General features: G+C 44.2%; 1 protein-coding gene across 1 annotated transcript in view; it reads left to right on the top strand.

The window, feature by feature from the left end:
* Positions 1-905: 905 nt before the first annotated feature.
* Positions 906-17,847, top strand: part of asic1c (acid-sensing (proton-gated) ion channel 1c) — a gene marked incomplete at both ends in the record, with an annotated part of 126,662 nt that continues 109,720 nt past the window's right edge. Inside the window, one exon of the mRNA XM_079806057.1 lies at positions 906-1,469. Coding sequence (XP_079662183.1) covers positions 906-1,469 — 564 coding nt within the window. The remainder of the gene's footprint in view (positions 1,470-17,847) is intronic.

Here is a 17,847-nt window from a genome sequence, read left to right as displayed (position 1 = left end):
AACTACCTGTAGCTGAAATACAGCATTGCACATTGAGAGCTTTTCCTTTCATAAAAAAAAAACCTGGAGTCGAAGCACCCCCAGCCCCGCTAGCACCCTCCCCCATGCTTCTTGCACACACACACACACACACACACAGGCTGTGGCGGAGCAGACGCTCAGCAGTGGGATGGATCCTGACTACTAAAGAGCAACGGAGAGAGAGGAGGGGTGGCAGGCAGCCGGCAGAGGTGCATAAATCCTCATTTCCAGATCTGGAGGAAAAAACGTTTGCTGTCTGTGGCGAGACCACCACATTGGCTTTCCGAAACATCAGGAGGCAGTGCTCCCCGCAGCTCGCCGTGAATCCAGGAGAGACTAGGAACCCGACTGAGGCTGTCAAGAGGTGGGATAGGAGGAGGTCTATGAACCTTGATTTTCAGCAGGGGAGTGGCAGAGGAGGACGTAGCTGGCGACGAGCAACAGACGCTCGGCTCTTGTAATCTTCCCATTCACGAGTCCATTCCATGGCATTGTCATAGCGATGTAAAGCCATTCTGTGCCGACTGGAGGAGGCACGCTCCAATCAACTGTTCTCGCCAAGCGAGATCTTTCCACTGTGTTTACATTTCCACAATTCCTCTGTGCCTTTTGGTTTCCCTTCACTTCTTTGTGCTTTGTCCCTCAGAAACCGGACGGCGTCACTCCTGTCTTTTCATGTTACTTGGTCCTTTTGGAGCTGTCGTTGTGTTTGGTTCTGCGTGGAATGACAGCTGCTTTTTCAGAGACTGTGGAAGAGGTCGCAGATGGAGTGAGGACTACCACTAATTGGAAAGCTACCTAAAGAACCTCTTCAAAGACTTGTTTAGACTTGCCTCATTTGCACACTTCTACCATTTGTTTCTTCTAGTTTGTAGTGGATACCAATGACAGCCATGAAGGGAGACTCCGAAGACAGCATCGAAAGCACGAGGCCGATCAGCCTCCAAGATTTTGCCAACTCCTCTACGTTACATGGCATGAGCCACATATTCGCCTACGGGCACATGACGTTCCGTCGCTTCCTTTGGTCACTGTCCTTCTTGGGCTCTCTGGGTCTGCTGATGTATGTTTGCATGGACCGAGTGTACTACTACTTTGAGTTCCCTCACGTCACCAAACTTGATGAGGTGGCGGCGCCCAACCTCACCTTCCCGGCCATCACCTTCTGCAACCTCAACGAGTTTCGTTTCACCAAGATCACAAAGAACGATCTGTACCACGTTGGGGAGCTGCTGGCACTGCTCAACGAGAACTATCAGATCTCTAACCCTCACTTGGCCGAGCCGGAAGTCCTCGCTTTGTTGAAGGACAAGGCTAATTTTGCCAACTTCAAGCCCAAGCTGTTCAACATGACGGATTTCTACAACCGCACAGGCCACGATATCAACGAAATGCTCTTGCAGTGCACCTTCAGAGGGGAGGATTGCATCCCTCTAAACTTTTCCACCGTAAGTTACCATGGTGGTATATTCTTCTACTGCAGTTTTGTGCAAGCTGAATTACAAGCACTGTTGGTTTATAGGCAAATACCACTTGACATGAGGTACACTGGGCCATTGACTGAGACTGTGTGTATCGAATTACGCAAACTACTAATCTTTTCCTTTCAGACTACTCCTTTGTTGACAAGAGACTTCTCAGTTTTTTGCTTGTGCGGTGTAGATTGATTGATTTCTTTTCAAATCCATTTTCAGCTGAAAAATCTATAGGTTGAAATATGCGATTCCATTTATGAATCAATGGCTTCTGGGTAGCAAAACTCAAGAATGACTCTCAAATGGATAATCTAAGACATTACAAGCATACACATGCTCTCTCACTCAGTGACTAGTTGTGTGTGTGTGTGTGTGTGTGTGTGTGTGTGTGTGTGTGTGTGTGTGTGTGTGTGTGTCTCGTATGCTAGGATTATTCAGTGAGAAAAGTAAGCAGCTCTATTCTAAAGAGAACTAAATGTATAAAATAGTTATTGATTATAGAGACAATATGGATTAGTTTGATCAAAATAAAACACAAATTTAATCACAACCTATGAAATGCATCACATGTAGATTGGCATACAATTTAGGAGTTCAGAGCTATAGACTGATTTGCATTAAAATGGTTTATTTTGCATTTCTGTTATTTAATATTTTTCCTGGTAATTTAATTGTCAATTTGGCTAAGCTTTATCTGTGATCGTAGGAGAATAAATACCTTGTTCAAATAAGGAAATGACATAAAAGCAGCTAAGGGCAAAGAGTTAGTTGGTTATGCTGTTAGTTATTGCACTGAAGATGTGAAACTGGTATTCTGGCATTAGACAGTGATTAATGATTGATTACCATAGTTTTTATTAGATGATGCATTCCTGTCAGGTGTTTTTCTGGATTTTTCTATTTGCTGCTGTTGCATATTGTTTTAATTTGATTTATTGAGAGAAATCATGTGACTGAGTCTAATTTATTGTTGGATCCTGGTTTGGAGATGTGGGACAAATTACTTAAGCTATCATTGTGGTCTACGTCTAGGTGGTGTTGAACATTGGGGTTAATGTAATTCCTCACCTCCTAGGAGGAGGCTTTATGCATGCTTAAAATATCAGCAATCATTATAAGATTTTATAAGATGGATAGATTTTATAAGATGTTAGACATGGATGGGGTAGAAAATGAGGAAAAGTCGTCTTTATACCTCAAGACAGTTGTTCAAAGCATGCATCTGTATGTTTTTCATGTTTGTGGCAATAGGATTAAAGGAATAATTCACCCCCCCACCACCAAAAAAACAAACAAACAAACAAACATTATTTACTCAACCTCATGTCATTTCTAACCCGTCCTAATTAGACTTTCTTACATAGAAAACGTCTAAGGTTACGTATGTAACCTCTGTTCCCTGAGAACAGGGAACGAGCGCTGCGTCTAGCTGACGCTATGGGGAACGCCCTCGGCGTGACTGGTGTCTGAAGCTACTATCGAATCACGGCAAAGTCTTTGACCGACGTCAGCCCATGACGTCATCAACGTGCGACCCGGAAGTATAAAAGGGCGCCGTGCCAACACATACACATCTTCTCGTCTGAAGGGACTGTATGGCAGATAGGCCCTGAAGCATGGCAACGCGACGCAGCGCTCGTTCCCTGTTCTCAGGGAACAGAGGTTACATACGTAACCTTAGACGTTCCCTTTCGAAAGGGAACTCTCGCTGCGTCTAGCTGACGCTATGGGGAACGATATACCAACGCCGCCATGCTGAGGGGAGTGTCTGCCATTGGCAGTGACAACTGTCAACTCAAGTAATTCATAGAAAAACCTGAGCGATTCCCCCTCAGGTCCTGGGCTGACAGTGACAGCACTCCCTACGGTCATAGCCCAAGCTATACAACTAAACGGAACCCTAACGCACTGCGTGGAGTTCCATCTAGACAGCTCGAAGGCCCGGGACCACTACTTCCAAAGAAGGGGTCCCTTCAAGGGAATGTGGCTAGGGGACCCGAAGGAACCCCAGCCAGTCACTACTCGGGAAATGTTCTCCCGAGTGCCACCAGGGAGGCCTGACCTGGTGCCCTAAGTGTTATGGACACTTCGGTTTAGCCAACCCTGTCTGTTCAAACAGAGCCTCTGGATGGTGCCCAAGGGGCGTCCAAGCTAAGGGACTGAAACACAGGCAGTCTTACTTAGCCCGGAACTCAGAGACGGGTTATCCAAGAGAGCAACACTCAGCGTAGTGCTTTTCAACCCTTGCTATCGAGGGGAGTCTGCCTGCTCAAATCAAGGATCTACCAGGTGCTTGTGTTTCAAAGCAGTAGGGAGGCCGAAAGGGCCTTAATGACTGATCTAACAGGGAGGCCTCATGAGAGGCCTACGACCGTCTGACCAGGCTCAGGCGGCTGAGCACTCATAGACGACCCTCATTGAGGGGAGCAGCTGAGCCTGCCTGGCGAGTAACCTCCAGCTGTAGGCCCAACTACCACAAGTTCTCACAGAGAACTGGTAATTAAAGTGCCTAGCTCAGGAACTTCAACTTCAAGGAGGCCCTGTGGGCCTACTACTTGATAGCGGGTATTCCAGGGAGGCCTATAGAGGCCTACTACCTAACCGCAAGCCATGCTGGAAACCCAAGCATCCAGGCTCGGGACTCCGTCCTCAGGGAGGCCTTAGTGAGGCCTACTACCTGACAGCAATACCGCCTGCTGAGGTTACCCTTGTTTTCTCAAGGAGGCCTAATGGAGGCCTACTACTTGACAGTCAAGCTACGCAGGCTAGTCGGGCATCCTGTTTAAGGAACCCGTCCTCAAGGGAGGCCTATTAAGGCCTACTACCTGATAACCAGCCTTTAGGGAGGCCTGGAGAGGCCTACTACCTGATTGCAATACGTGCCAAATGACTGGGTCCCAGGAACACCTCAGGGAGGCCTGATGGGGCCTACTACCTCGTTCGAGTGACCACCATCTGGGACTCGACAGTCAAGCTACGCAGGCTTTTCGAGCATCCTGATTAAGGAACTCGCCCTCAAGGGAGGCCTATTAAGGCCTACTACCTGATAAGCAGCCTTCAGGGAGGCCTGGAGAGGCCTGCTACCTGTATGCAATGCGTGCTAACTGTTTTCAGATGACTGGACCCCAGGAACACCTTAGGGAGGCCTGATGGGGCCTACTACCTTGTTCGAGTCAGGGAGGCCTATTAAGGCCTAGAATTAACAGCAGGCTCTCAGGGAGGCCTGATGAGGCCTACAACCTGCCTCTGAGAGTGACCACAATCCGGGAACTCACCCTCAGGAAAGCCTAGTAAGGTCTTAGAGTTAACAGCAGGCCTTTCAGGGAGGCCTGATGAGGCCTACAACCTGCTTCTGGTAGTGATCACAACCTGAGAGCTCACTCTCAAGGAGGCCTAGTAAGGCCTTACACCTACCAGCGGGCCTTCGGGGAGGCCTGATGAGGCCTACAACCTGATAGCCTCCAGGCTAGCTGTCCTGATGCGCACATCGGTACATACCTCCAGTGAGGCCTGTTTGAGGCCTTCCAACTGAAAATGCGCCTTGTTCAAGAGGCCTACTGAGGCCTACAATTGACAGCCGACCTTCAGGAGAGCGTATTCACCCCTATTTAACCTGATAGCCAGCTAGGCTAGTAGTACCTTGATGCTTAAGCATTGTCACCTGCCTTACTAGAGGCCTGATAAGGCCTACCACTATCACCGTTATTCTTGAGAACGGTGCAATCCTTCCTGCTAACTGGGACCGCCATGTTTGAAAAATGTGGGTTGTAGTAATATTAGACCCAACGGCTCGTTTTCATGGAGGCCTGCTGAGGCCTAACACATGATAGCTACCCATTACAATGGGGACCCGTTCCAGGGAGGCTTGTAGAAGCCTACAAGCTGTACGAGTTTCGCAAAAACGAGAAATAACTGCCAGACAAACAAACTGACTGCTATTAAACCCAACGACTCTCAATGAGAGGAGGCTCTGATCTAAGTACAACAAAAAAGGTGACGGTGCCTCAGCAACGCGCCTCCTTTACCACATACCAACTGACGCCGTAGCGCTCAGTCGTAACAGAGACAAACTAATCCAACCTGCAGTGGCTTAGGGGACCGAAGACACATAATAACCCTAGGCGGTAGACAACCACTACATTCTAACAGAAAAGTGTGCTACCGCCTAGTAATCCGCAAATATTTCAAAGAAAAGAGCGGCGGCCTAACAATACTCTCAAATGAGAGGAGGCCCATCTTCTGATAACCATAAGCGGTGGCCTATCTGGCGCCATCTTGACCAACCAGGGAAAGCCAACACACGCTCACACACATAGCCCAGATAATGGTGCTGTGTTCAAGCCTAACTAAACAGGGGAAAGACAGTTCTCTCTGATGAATACCCAACTCTATACAGGAACCTGGGGTCTGTAAGAAATACATATTTTTAGTATTACATACAAAAAAGACCACTCTCACCTGCGGCATGCTGAGCGAAGACTCATTGTGCAGTTCTCACCACCATGTTCTACCGCCCATGAATGCCTGAAAGGGGCGTTCTCACTCTCCGGGCGGGCCATCAGAACATAGTACTACTCATCATAGGCCCGCCTCAGGCCTGATGTAAGAAGCGCCTGGGTAAAAAGTCATAAAAAGACATAGAAAGGAAAAAGGAGAGGGCTATGATGTAACCGCCCTCAAGGGAAGTGACCCATTACCAACGCCTTCGTTGGGAACGTTTGTCCTGGATCACCTCCCTTAAATCCTTTTTCCCCCCGCGGGAGTCCCGTCTCCTCTGTGCCCTGCTCCTCCAAGGAGGGGGGGCACGAGAGGAGACGCTAGCCCTCTGGTCCTGCCTACGGTCCTCAGACCGTGAAGGACCAGGTCCCGCCTGCCTGGGTGGGGGCGCGGATCTCAGCGGTATGCATGTTTTAAATGCCGCTGAGCGCGCCTTCGCCTCCCTGAACTTTCCAACCACCGCCTCCACGGAGGTGCCGAAAAGCTCAGTAGGCGAAACCGGTGAATCGAGGAGAAAACCCTTTTCTTTCTCCCCGATATCAGCCAGGCCCAACCACAGATGCCTCTCCGTAACCACCATAGCCGCCATAGAGCGGCCGATAGCAGCAGCAGTCTGCTTGGTGGCCCGGAGAGACAGATCTGTGGTGCGGCGCAGCTCAGCAACCGCCTCAGGGGACAGCCCGGCCCCCTGGTCGAGATCCTCCAGCAGGTCCGCCTGGTACGCCTGCAACACCGCCATCGTGTGCAGGGTCGCACCAGCCTGACCTGCTGCCGCGTATGCCCTGCCATTCAACCGCGAGGTAGTTTTCAGCGGTTTGGATGGCAGAGATGGAGCTCTCAGTGTCGACACCTGCCCAGAGACGAGATAGTTCGCAAACGTCTCGTCTATGGGAGGCATCGACACATACCCGTGCTTACCCACTCCCTCGACATCAGCAAAGCTCGCCCGCTGATGTCGGTGAATGCGGGCAGAGAACGGGTTCTTCCATGCCGCCTGGACCTCAGTATGGAGGTCCGGTAGGAATGGAAGGCTCATCTGAGGTGCTGGTGTATGACCGGGGAGAAATCGATCGTCGAGCCGTCCACGAGCGACCTCTCCCCCAGCGCGCCGCCAGGGCAGCCTCAGCCTGTCCGTGGCGCGCTCCATAGCATCCAGCAACTCGGCATACGCGGGACAGGGTGGCTGAGAGGGTCCAGGCAGGTCCTGGTCGCTCTCATCATCCTCCTCAGCCATCTCCTGCCCGTCCCGAAGAGCACCCGCTGCAGGTCTCAGCGGAGAACCATCGTTCACCACATCGACCTGCAGGTCGCTCTCGTCAGCCGTTTGATCGTCCGAGAGTACCACACCTCTCTCCAGACGATCAGCGAGCTCCATCTGGGAACCCCATGAAGTGCGCCGCCGCTCCGCCTCAGCGAGAGCGGAACTCACATCAGCAGCCCCAGATGTTGCACCCTCTTCCCTCGAGAAGAGGGCCAGACGAGAACGGAGCGTTCTAACTGGAAATTGCTCACAGTTTGCACAGGCAGCTCCCTCGAGAACTGCCTGTGCATGCTCTTCGCCCAGGCAATAAACGCACAGAGAATGTGTGTCTCCCGGTGTCAGAAATCTCTGACACGGGTCAACACACTTCCTAAAGCTCTGCCTCTTCTCTGTGCGTTTCATCCTTTTCCTAGTTTAGTAATACTTTACCAGATCTGCAGATTACCGCTTCAAACAAACAGTCCCTGAAGACGAAAAAGATGTGTATGTGTTGGCACGGCGCCCTTTTATACTTCCGGGTCGCACGTTGATGACGTCATGGGCTGACGTCGGTCAAAGACTTTGCCGTGATTCGATAGTAGCTTCAGACACCAGTCACGCCGAGGGCGTTCCCCATAGCGTCAGCTAGACGCAGCGAGAGTTCCCTTTCGAAAGGGAACAAAAAGGGACTTTCTGAAAAATATTCTGCTCACTCTTTTCATAATAAAAGTGAAAGGATGACTTGAAAGCTCCAAAATGACCAGACAAATACACCAAGACCATATGATTCATGCACTATATGCAATGTCCTTTGAAGTCATGCGATAATGTGAGAAGCAGACAGAAATGTAGGTTTTTATTCACAAAACTATCATATGGCTTTAGAAGACATGGTGTGTAGTGAGTCATATGGACTTTGCTTGAGTGCTTCAGTTCATTCATAGTAGTATGATTACATCCCATTCAAAGTAATCGCATGAAAAAGTAAATATTTCTCCTTTTAGAGGGTGAGTAAATAACAGAATTTTCATTGTTGGGTGAACGATTACATGTCAATAGGTTGTGCGAGTTCATTTAACATAATGGCCTTTTAATATAAAGGTACTTAGCATACAGATTATTTTGTGTGTTCAGCATACCCACCTTCTCATTTTGTATCATTTACCTTTCATTTCGACCATAAATGACCAAATGAATAAATGAGGGGTCATTATCTGGACGATGAGTGCCATAAACTCTTAGTGCAAACATTACACTAATTCTCTCTAAAGTGGCTTTTGATTGACTCTAATGAAAATAAGTGTTGCGATCAGGTATCTACAATATGGCCTCCTGACAATAAATACATCACTGCTGAGTACCAGTGTAAAACCTCTGGGGCTGGGCCCATTGCGCACTTATCTAGTTTAGGGTGAAATCTGTGCTTAATGAAAATTAAGCACACTTAGGAAAACCCAAGTACTTATTTACATTCAGTGTTGTTCTTGAAGCCCTCAAGGGCTGGAACCTGCTCTCTTGCATTCGAAAGCCCAACCCTTACGCACATCTGTTTTCAGCTGCTCGAGCATCACAGCTGAATCGCTGTGATCCAGATCGTTTTCAAGCAAGTAACGTGCCCTATACTTTTTTACTTAGAGAATGGGCTTTCTTCATTAACATGAGTGTTGCCTGGCAACAAGGCATTGCATCGCACGGCAAATCATTCATGGGTAATTGCTATTGTTGTGCGTGATGACAAACACTCGCTAGGTAGTTGAGATGATTTGAAAGCCGTCACTTTGTGTGCATTTGTGTGTGCATGTGCATGAATGTGTGTGTGTGTGTGTATAACTGTTTTGTGAAAGTACTCTAATAGCTGTCAGATTACTGTTGGTCACAAACAGCCATGCTAAGGGTTCATGCACCCATATCTGCCTGCCCTGAAACAAAACACTTCTGTGTCTTTCCCATCATGCATTTATAGTCAAACATTGCGCATTATGTATTCTAGTGCCTGTGCTTCTCTGACAGTTTACTGTAGGTGCAGGAGGTGCAACGTCTTTGTTTAGTGCACTGAAACCTTGTTGGTGCATAAAACAAGTGTGTTTTGTTTTTTAATTTCAGAGAGAGTAAAAGCTTTGTGGCGTCATTAATGTTTTTGCAGCTGATAATGAACACTAAATTTGGATGCATTTTTTCCACACTACTTTTTTTATATGCATGTAGCACTAAAATTTAATGCATTTGTTTTTACACAAATTTTTTACAATGCGTCTACATAATGTGCCTGAATGATTGTAGCACCAAAATTGTTACAATGCATTACAATTACTTAAAACATTCACAAAAACTAATTCCATGCATTTAAATAATTTTTCATGGACACATTATTGATTTAAATTCTATGTGAATTATGAGCCAATGTTATTAAATAATTTGCCTTGTCTGAAATGGGGTTCAGAGTTTGGCACATGTGCAGGAACACACAGCCTCAGATTAACCATAGGGCTGATTTGGCTTTTGCTTACGGGCCTTGAAGTCCAAAGGGCTTTGAGCTGCAACCAGGTTTTTTGTGTCCACCCAGTGACTCATTCTAAATAGCTTCATCGCTTTTATTTTGAATGGGTTTAGTCAGGTTTTTCAAGCGACACAATGACTTCAGTGATGGGTGTGTGTTTATTCTCACAATGTTTTAAATTCTGGCGCGTTTTAAACCATTTTTGGGGACGTTGGGACAGTTGGGTGCAGAGATTGTGCTACAAATAATCATTATCCGTCACTTTGATGGACTTGGTTGTCCATCATTCTTTATTCTTCTGTCATCAATGGCCCTGTCCCAAATGGCACCCTAAACACTTGCAGTCTTCCTGAGTCTGCACTTTCATGACGTAACAGCGCTTTGACTGTCGGGAAGCCCCAATGTGGGCTCAGGAAAAGTGTGCATCGAGGCACATATCGACCAAGCACCCTTCTGAATCCTAAAATGACTAATGGGACACCCTACGGTCTCATGGACTTAACGAACATGCGCAAACGGCAGCCATTGTTAGTCCACAAGACCGAAAGTGCATATGAAGTGTGCCATTTGGGACAGGGCCCATGAGTTAAGTCCTCAGAGGACCCCAACAGGTAGCCATTTTAAATTCCTGATTAATCAAAAACTTATACAAAATGTGCAATTGAACATTTGTAAAAAGTATAGGCTAAGCTAGCAGGCTAATTGGCTTGCAGTTTGCGGTCAGTAAAAAACTGACACATTTTACATTTGTTACAGAATATTTTTGTTTTAAATGGATTCTGTTCTTTCGAACTTTCTATTCATCAAATTATTCTGAAAGCAATATATCACGGTTTCAAAAAACATGAAGCAACACAACTGTTTTCAACATTGATAATGTTTCTTCAACTAAATCATCATATAAGAATGATTTCTGAAGGATCATGTGACACTGAAAACTGGAGTAATGATGCTGTAAATTCAGCTTTGATCAAAGGAATAAATTACATTCTAAAATATATTCAAATAGAAAAGTTATTTTAATATTGCACAATTGTACTGTTTTTTTGGATCAAATAAATGCAGACCTGGTGAGCGGAAGAGACTTCCTTCAATGTAGTCAAGTCAACTTTATTTATATAGCTCTTTTAACAATGCAGATTGTTTCAAAGCAGCTTACTGTGTTAAACAGGAAAATAATATAATATAATTTTATTCAGCCGTATAGCCATTCAGGAGAAAACGGTGATGTCATCAGTTCATTTCAATTATCATACAGTGACAATGTGGGCTTTAGATCAGTAATTTAGTTTATATGGTTCAATTAGTTTAATAATTAGATTTATTTGGATATTTAGTAGAAAATATATCCAAATAAATGTACACTATATTGCCAAAAGTTTTGGGACACCTGCCTTTACATGCACACAAACTTTTATGATGTCCCATCTTAATATGGAGTTGGTCCACCCAACTCTTCTGGGAAGGCTTTCCACAAGGTTTAGGAGTGTGTTTATGGGAATTTTTGACCATTCTTCTAGAAGCGCATTTGTGAGGTCAGGCACTGATGTTGGACGAGAAGGCCTGGCTCGCAGTCTCCATTCAAATTCATCCCAAAGGTGTTCTATCGGGTTGAGGTCAGGACTCTGTGCAGGCCAGTCAAGTTCCTCCACACCAAACTCACTCATCCATTGTCTTTTGGACTGACGCTTTGTGCACTGGTGCGCAGGAACAGGAAGGGGCCATCCCCAAACTGTTCCCACAAAGTTGGGAGCATTAAATTGTCCAAAATGTTTTGGTATGCTAAAACATTAAGAGTTCCTTTCACAGTCCAAACCCTGAAAAACAACCCCACATCATAATCCCCCCTCCACCAAACTTTACACTTGACACAATGCAGTCAGGCAAGTAGCGTTCTCCTGGCAACCGCCAAACCCGGACTCGTCCATCGGATTGCCAGACAGAGAAGTGTGATCGGTCACTCTACAGAACACGTCTCCACTGCTCTAGAGTCCAGTGGCGGCGTGCTTTACCCCACTGCATCCGACGCTTTGCACTGCACTTGATGTAAGGCTTGGATGAGCTGCTCGGCCCTGGAAACCCATTCCATGAAGCTCTACACACTGTTCTTGAGCTAATCTGAAGGCCACACAAAGTTTGGAGGTCTGTAGCTGTTGACTCTGCAGAAAGTTGGTGACCTCAGCATCCGCTGTTCTGCTTTGTGATTTTACGTGGCCTTACGAGTTGCTGTTGTTCCCAATTGCTTCCACTTTTTTTATAATACCACTAACAGTTGACCGTGGAATATTTAGTAGCGAGGAAATTTCACAAATGTGCCAAGCTTGAATTCACTGAGCTCCTGAGAGCGACCCATTCTTTCACAAATGTTTGTAGAAGCGTCTGCATGCCTAGGTGCTTGATTTTATACACATGTGGCCATGGAAGTGATTGGAACACCTGAATTCAATGATTTGGAGGGGTGTCCCAATACTTTTGGCAATGTAGTGTATGTCTATTAAAGATTTTATAGGATTTCTGTCCAGGCGCTGAATTAAAAGTTCTTTCAGCCAATGGAATTGCTTTGGGGTTCGACGTTCGAGACAAACTATTCACCATGCAGGTTGAATTGTTGACATTGACATCACAGGAATGTCTGTGACACAAGCTCTTCTGGTCTCACCAATTGGTGTTATTTGTAGGATTTTATTTTTATTTCAAAATTAGAATAAGACAATGGGTGCTATGTGCTATTCTGGTGACAATCTCTACACGGACCCTTGTGTACGCATAACTGAAATCTACGTTGGGCTTTAGGGTTAATGTTTAGTTTGGCTGCAAGAAATGTTGTTCTAGGACCAACAAAAGATGATTCGTGCAAAAGCATGGCCAACCTTTAAGATAGTTAATTAGATTTTATCCATGCTCAATCTCAGCACAAAATTGGTGAGTGTTTTCATATCGCCCAACATATTGAAAGTGCTCAAATTGGAGCTGATTGATCCATAATGCATTAAAACATATCCGTGGTCTCTGATTGTCGTCAAAACGTGTTTTGGTGTTTTACGCGTACTCTTTTCTTGTCTGATGTACCACAGCATCCTTCCATTATTTCAATGCACAATGAAGAAAAGGCTCTTTGCACTACAGGAAAACGCATTATCTAATTGCCCCATTCACGCAACGTCAGGAAAATACAAAGGGTGAGAGGATAAACTTAAAAATCACATAATGGATGCCTTTTGAACACTGCCTTTCAAGCATCTTCTGTCTTTATAACACTGCATTCTGTTTCATGTCGGAAAGAGCAACCTAACAGCTCATGATTGTAATTATGGTAATTTACTTTCATGCCCTTTCAATTCAAGCCGACATGATGGAATTCACTCCAGATTACACTATTGTTCACACATCTGTTGTATTTCTAAGTTTGATACAAAGTGCCTTAAAGAAACCGTGTAAACAAAGAAAGGCCTTTGCACTAACATTCATTATCATGTTGCATTAGAGCAGAATTAGCTTGTGTGCGTCAAACAAACGGACTTCGGAGTCTCGAGAGATGTTTATGTGAACATAGTGTTTCTTTTTGTTTTGTCGACAATTACAAAGTTTCTCTTCAAGCGTTTTTTGCGACGACAGAAGCTGATAAAGTCTAATCAGGTACTTCCTTTTGAGCCCGGATCCTTTTTTCTTACACTCTTTGATCAATATTCATCTTGACCTGCTGCTCACAGTTCTCTTTGAGATGAAGTTTGCCTCACTTTTTTCTTTCTCTCACACTAACCGTTGCCGAGCCCCAGAGACTTGAACAGATTGAAGTGGCTTTTAGCAATAAAAGGCAATGTCTTTTGCGCCAACACGGCTGAGGAAACCTCTAAAGACGGCGCTACTTTTCTCGTGATCGTCGCCTTATGATATTCATCGTTTGACTTGAGGGTGATTTGCCAGAAGTGGTGTCACAATGCAGACTACATCAATAACTTTTATGATGCTTTTGGGAAGCGGCACAATTTTTCGAGGAGCTTCCTGACGCTATCATTCTCTTGAAGTGTGCGAAGGCTGCCTTATAAATGAGTCATGGGAGTCAAAGGCCAGTGTTTTTGGCAGGAAAACGAATGCCACCACTATTAAAGGTAATGCCAGGTCAGCGTGCCTTAAAATATGTTCACACTTTTCCAGCGATTTTGTCGAAAGTAATGCTGAGCTGTGTGTGAACATGTTTCTTGGGATGTGGGGATTCATTCACTATATTGGTTTTTGCTCCGTTCTGATGCAGTGTGAATAATAAAGCACGGTTGATTCTCTGGTGCATTGTGATTCTTTCCCAAACAATTCTGCATCGATCTACAGAAAATCACCATTGGAATTTGAAGGGAATTATTAATAATTCTGCTTATTAACATGCATGTGCAGGACTAGTTACAGATGTGCCACCCTATTAATCAGTAAACCGCATTAGTTTTGCCCTGTGGCCATATATATTTTGACGGAGCCTAATCAGCCTATCATATACAGGGTCTCTGTGATTTGAGAGAATCAAATAGTAAGATTAACAACATAGTTTTTTCTTTGTCAGTACATTTTTGTCAAAATTGGTCAAAGCAAATGTATCCAGGTCTATAAAAAATAAACATTTATTCATTTATTTGTTTCTGTTTATAATTTCTGTTTATTTATTTTAATTTTAAAATTTAGTTCTATTTATATAAAATTATTTCTATTTATTTTAAATTGTTTCTATTTATTTAATTATCTATTTAAAATTATTTCTATTAGTTACATTTTATTTGTTTTAATTTTAAAGTGTATTTATATTTGTTTAAAATGATTTATATTTATTTAAAATTATTTATTTGTATTTGTTTATTTAATACATGTTCGTGAATTTAAAAATCCATTACTTTTTTTGGCAGAAGATGGGATATGAAGTTTTAAAGGTGTCATGAACTGGCTTTTTTATTTTTTTATACTGTTGTCTGGGGTCAACTTATGACGTTCGTGTGGTTTTTACATTCAAAAACATCATAATGAATAAGTAATAGGCTATTTTCTGCCATGGTTTTGAGACTCTCTGAAAAACGCTCTGTTTTGATGGGCGTTCCGCACTGAAGACTTGGAAGTAAACGCCCACGGCTAGGATTGGATAAGATTTGCATATTTAATGAGCTTTAGCTCCCCTCAGTACATGTGGAGATTGTTTTGAAAGCGTCTGGGGAAACGCTCACAGGGCTCGCAAAATATATTAACCAAACAAACACAATGATTCATCTCTCATCCACCCGCGATTGATTGGAATGTTATTTTTGTATTACTTGGCCCGCATTTACAGTGAATATAACCGCGAACCGTACACACACGCGGTAGAAAGGAATGTTATTTCATTCTTTAAGATAGCCCGTCGGCAGGCCGGTGATATGTTTTGGTAGCCCGTCTGCAAAACACATAGCCCCGGGACGTTGGGCTTTGCGAGCCCTGGCGTTTCAAGTCAGAGTCTGATCACGAATGAACCAATAACACCTTCTCCAGCCTGTGACAGCATGCTAAGGTTTGTAATCAATAGATATCAAATGATCTGTAACAATGCAATACTAACACATATAAAAAAACATGTTTTACTCACATAAGTGTGTTGCACCATTCCTGTCGGATCCAATATAGAAGGCACAGCATTGTGTTTTAATCTCAAAATGTCTGCAAATCCAGTCTCGACCTGTATCTTGTTTACAATCAATTCTGCTGTGAAATGAAGCGAACAAACGCGCAATGTCTTATGCATGTGAGCTGGAACCGGCATGTTTATTGCTCGGTAGCACGACCCGTTTAGCTCCACGAGTCGCTGGGCGGGGTTGAGGCGGCGCTTCTGCATTCTATGATGTCAGTGGTCGACATATTCTGAGATCTCTCTTTTTCTGCGCCTGGTGTCAATAAAAGCTTTTCTTTGACTAACGAGGACGTTTTCAGCTCTGAAACTTACAGGATATTCTTATATCACGATTAACTTTTATATATCAAAGGCTCAAGGGAAAGTTGATTTCTCAATTCATCACCCCTTTAAATGAAGCATTACATAGAATGTTTTTTTTTTTTAGAAAACGTGTCTCTGTGTTGTTGCATTTTTTATTCCTTGCCTAGAGCATAAGTTAAATTTAGCCCTAGAGATAACAATTTTTTTATATGTCTGGCAACTTGGTATTTTATGATGCTTTGACCCAGCCTGTGGTGGAGTGATTGTCTGCGCAAACACTCAGGGCTCTTGAAATATGTGCCTTCAGTGTCATAGTTCAGCTAGTGCTATCTGTGATACTTGTTTACCTGACAGGGCAAATGCTTGTGGAAAGTGAATTGTGCTGCAAAAACCTCGAGTGTATTTTTTGTTACTGAGCCCAATGTCCCAGTGCTAGTGTGACGAGTTTTGGCCCAGTTGACAGAACTGTCACTCGGCCTACTGGAATAATGATGCACTGTCACTGTATATTGAATTGGTTGTTTTCATATCTTTCAAACTTTGGTCACGGTGATAAACTGAACATTGTTGTAGCACTTTGAGTCATATGTCACCAAGGAAATATTGTCTAGCTGGCTGAAATAGTTGAGGGTTTGTTGAAATTGCTATTCTTTTTGAAGAATGTCTTGTGATTGTCTTGGAAGCGTCCGTTAGAGTAGGTTAAAGGCAGGGTAGGCGACTTGTTCCAGAAAACTTTTTTGTTATGCTGGTTGAAAGTGTCTTCACATCCTGATAGCAATCACTAAGTTAAGCATTCTAAATGTATTTATATGTCTATATATCGTCTGTGTAAGGTGTAGGACCATAAATTGTTCATCCAATAATTGCATTCAGTTAGCCTGACAAGCCAGACACACATCAAGATGTTGGGTCTGGGAACACATTGGCGGGGCTCAATCCCAGAGGCGGGATAAACGGTTGTCTTTCAAATTCCCTCTGCACGCAATAGGATATCGCTACAACCAACCAACCAGAGTGCTATCAGTGGTGAGACAACAATCACAAGTGTGGCTGAGTGCCATGCGTTTTCCCACCAGCGGAGCTAGTTGATAGATTAAACTTTCGGTGTATCCGGGTCGGCAAAACTCAGAACACATCTTCCTTTTTTGGGTGCCGTTCTTTGTTCTTTTCTCAAAGAAAACTTAACTCCAAGTCTTCCAGAGTCGCGGCCAAAGTCGTTTCGAAAGACGGCTGTTTGCCAGCAGCAGCAGCTTTGTTAAGTCCGCCCACCGACTCTATACACGATGTGATTGGCCTGACTAGAGTTTGGTTTTTCATGCTTGCAAGCCAACGGAGAGTTGCTAGACGACATTTGAAACTCTCTGAAAATTGCTTTCCCTACCCTTTAAATGAACAAATTTGTAATATGTGACATCTTATACCATTCTTTCTCATCAAAAGTGGTACTTTTTGTCAGTATTATGTCAAATAAACAGTATAGAGGGTATGCATTGATGTCACTTTCCCGCCAGAACACGCCCTCTCAGCCGGACTGAGCGGCTGCATGACTGATTTAATAGGGGAAACTGCGAAAACACAAGTAACATGAACGATTATCAGTTTAAACTCAATTTTGGATTTTATAGTGTTCAAACTTAGCAAAGATCCAGTGATATTGGACATACAGCCAGGAATCGTGTTTCCTAACATTTAGGCCTATATGAGCCTGATTTCGACGCCGGGGAAATGCAGTCACTCCGACCGACGATAACATCACGCTCATATCCTCTATAGAACTTTGCCCTCATTAAAATGCACGTTTGTCACAATTTGAGGAGAAACGCTGTCTTGTAGATGTTGTTAAATTGGTGTCTTTATATTCATTGGCAATAAAGCAGTGCGAGCTGAGCTGCCTGCTGTAATCTCCCTCCTCAGACTCATCCGTCCTGCTCGCGGATGCCTGACTGTGCCGTCTGATAGTCCCTGTTCATTCAGCACTCCTCATGTTGGTTACGTTAATGGATTTCATGCTAAGACTTTATGCTGATTCTCTCCATGTCTAAAGCTCAAACATTCTACAGAGATGTTATTAATTTACTAAGTCAGCAGTATTTAATTGATTCTTACGTATTAATCATGCTACACATGGTTCTGCTGTAAGATTGTGTGTTTTTAAAACTGCCAAAGATGGTGGTGG

This window comes from Gobio gobio, assembly GCF_949357685.1.
Source record: "Gobio gobio genome assembly, chromosome: 23".
Lineage (NCBI taxonomy): Eukaryota > Metazoa > Chordata > Actinopteri > Cypriniformes > Gobionidae > Gobio > Gobio gobio.
The sequence above is the reverse complement of the archived record's forward strand: the minus strand, read 5'-3'. Positions and strand labels throughout refer to the sequence as shown.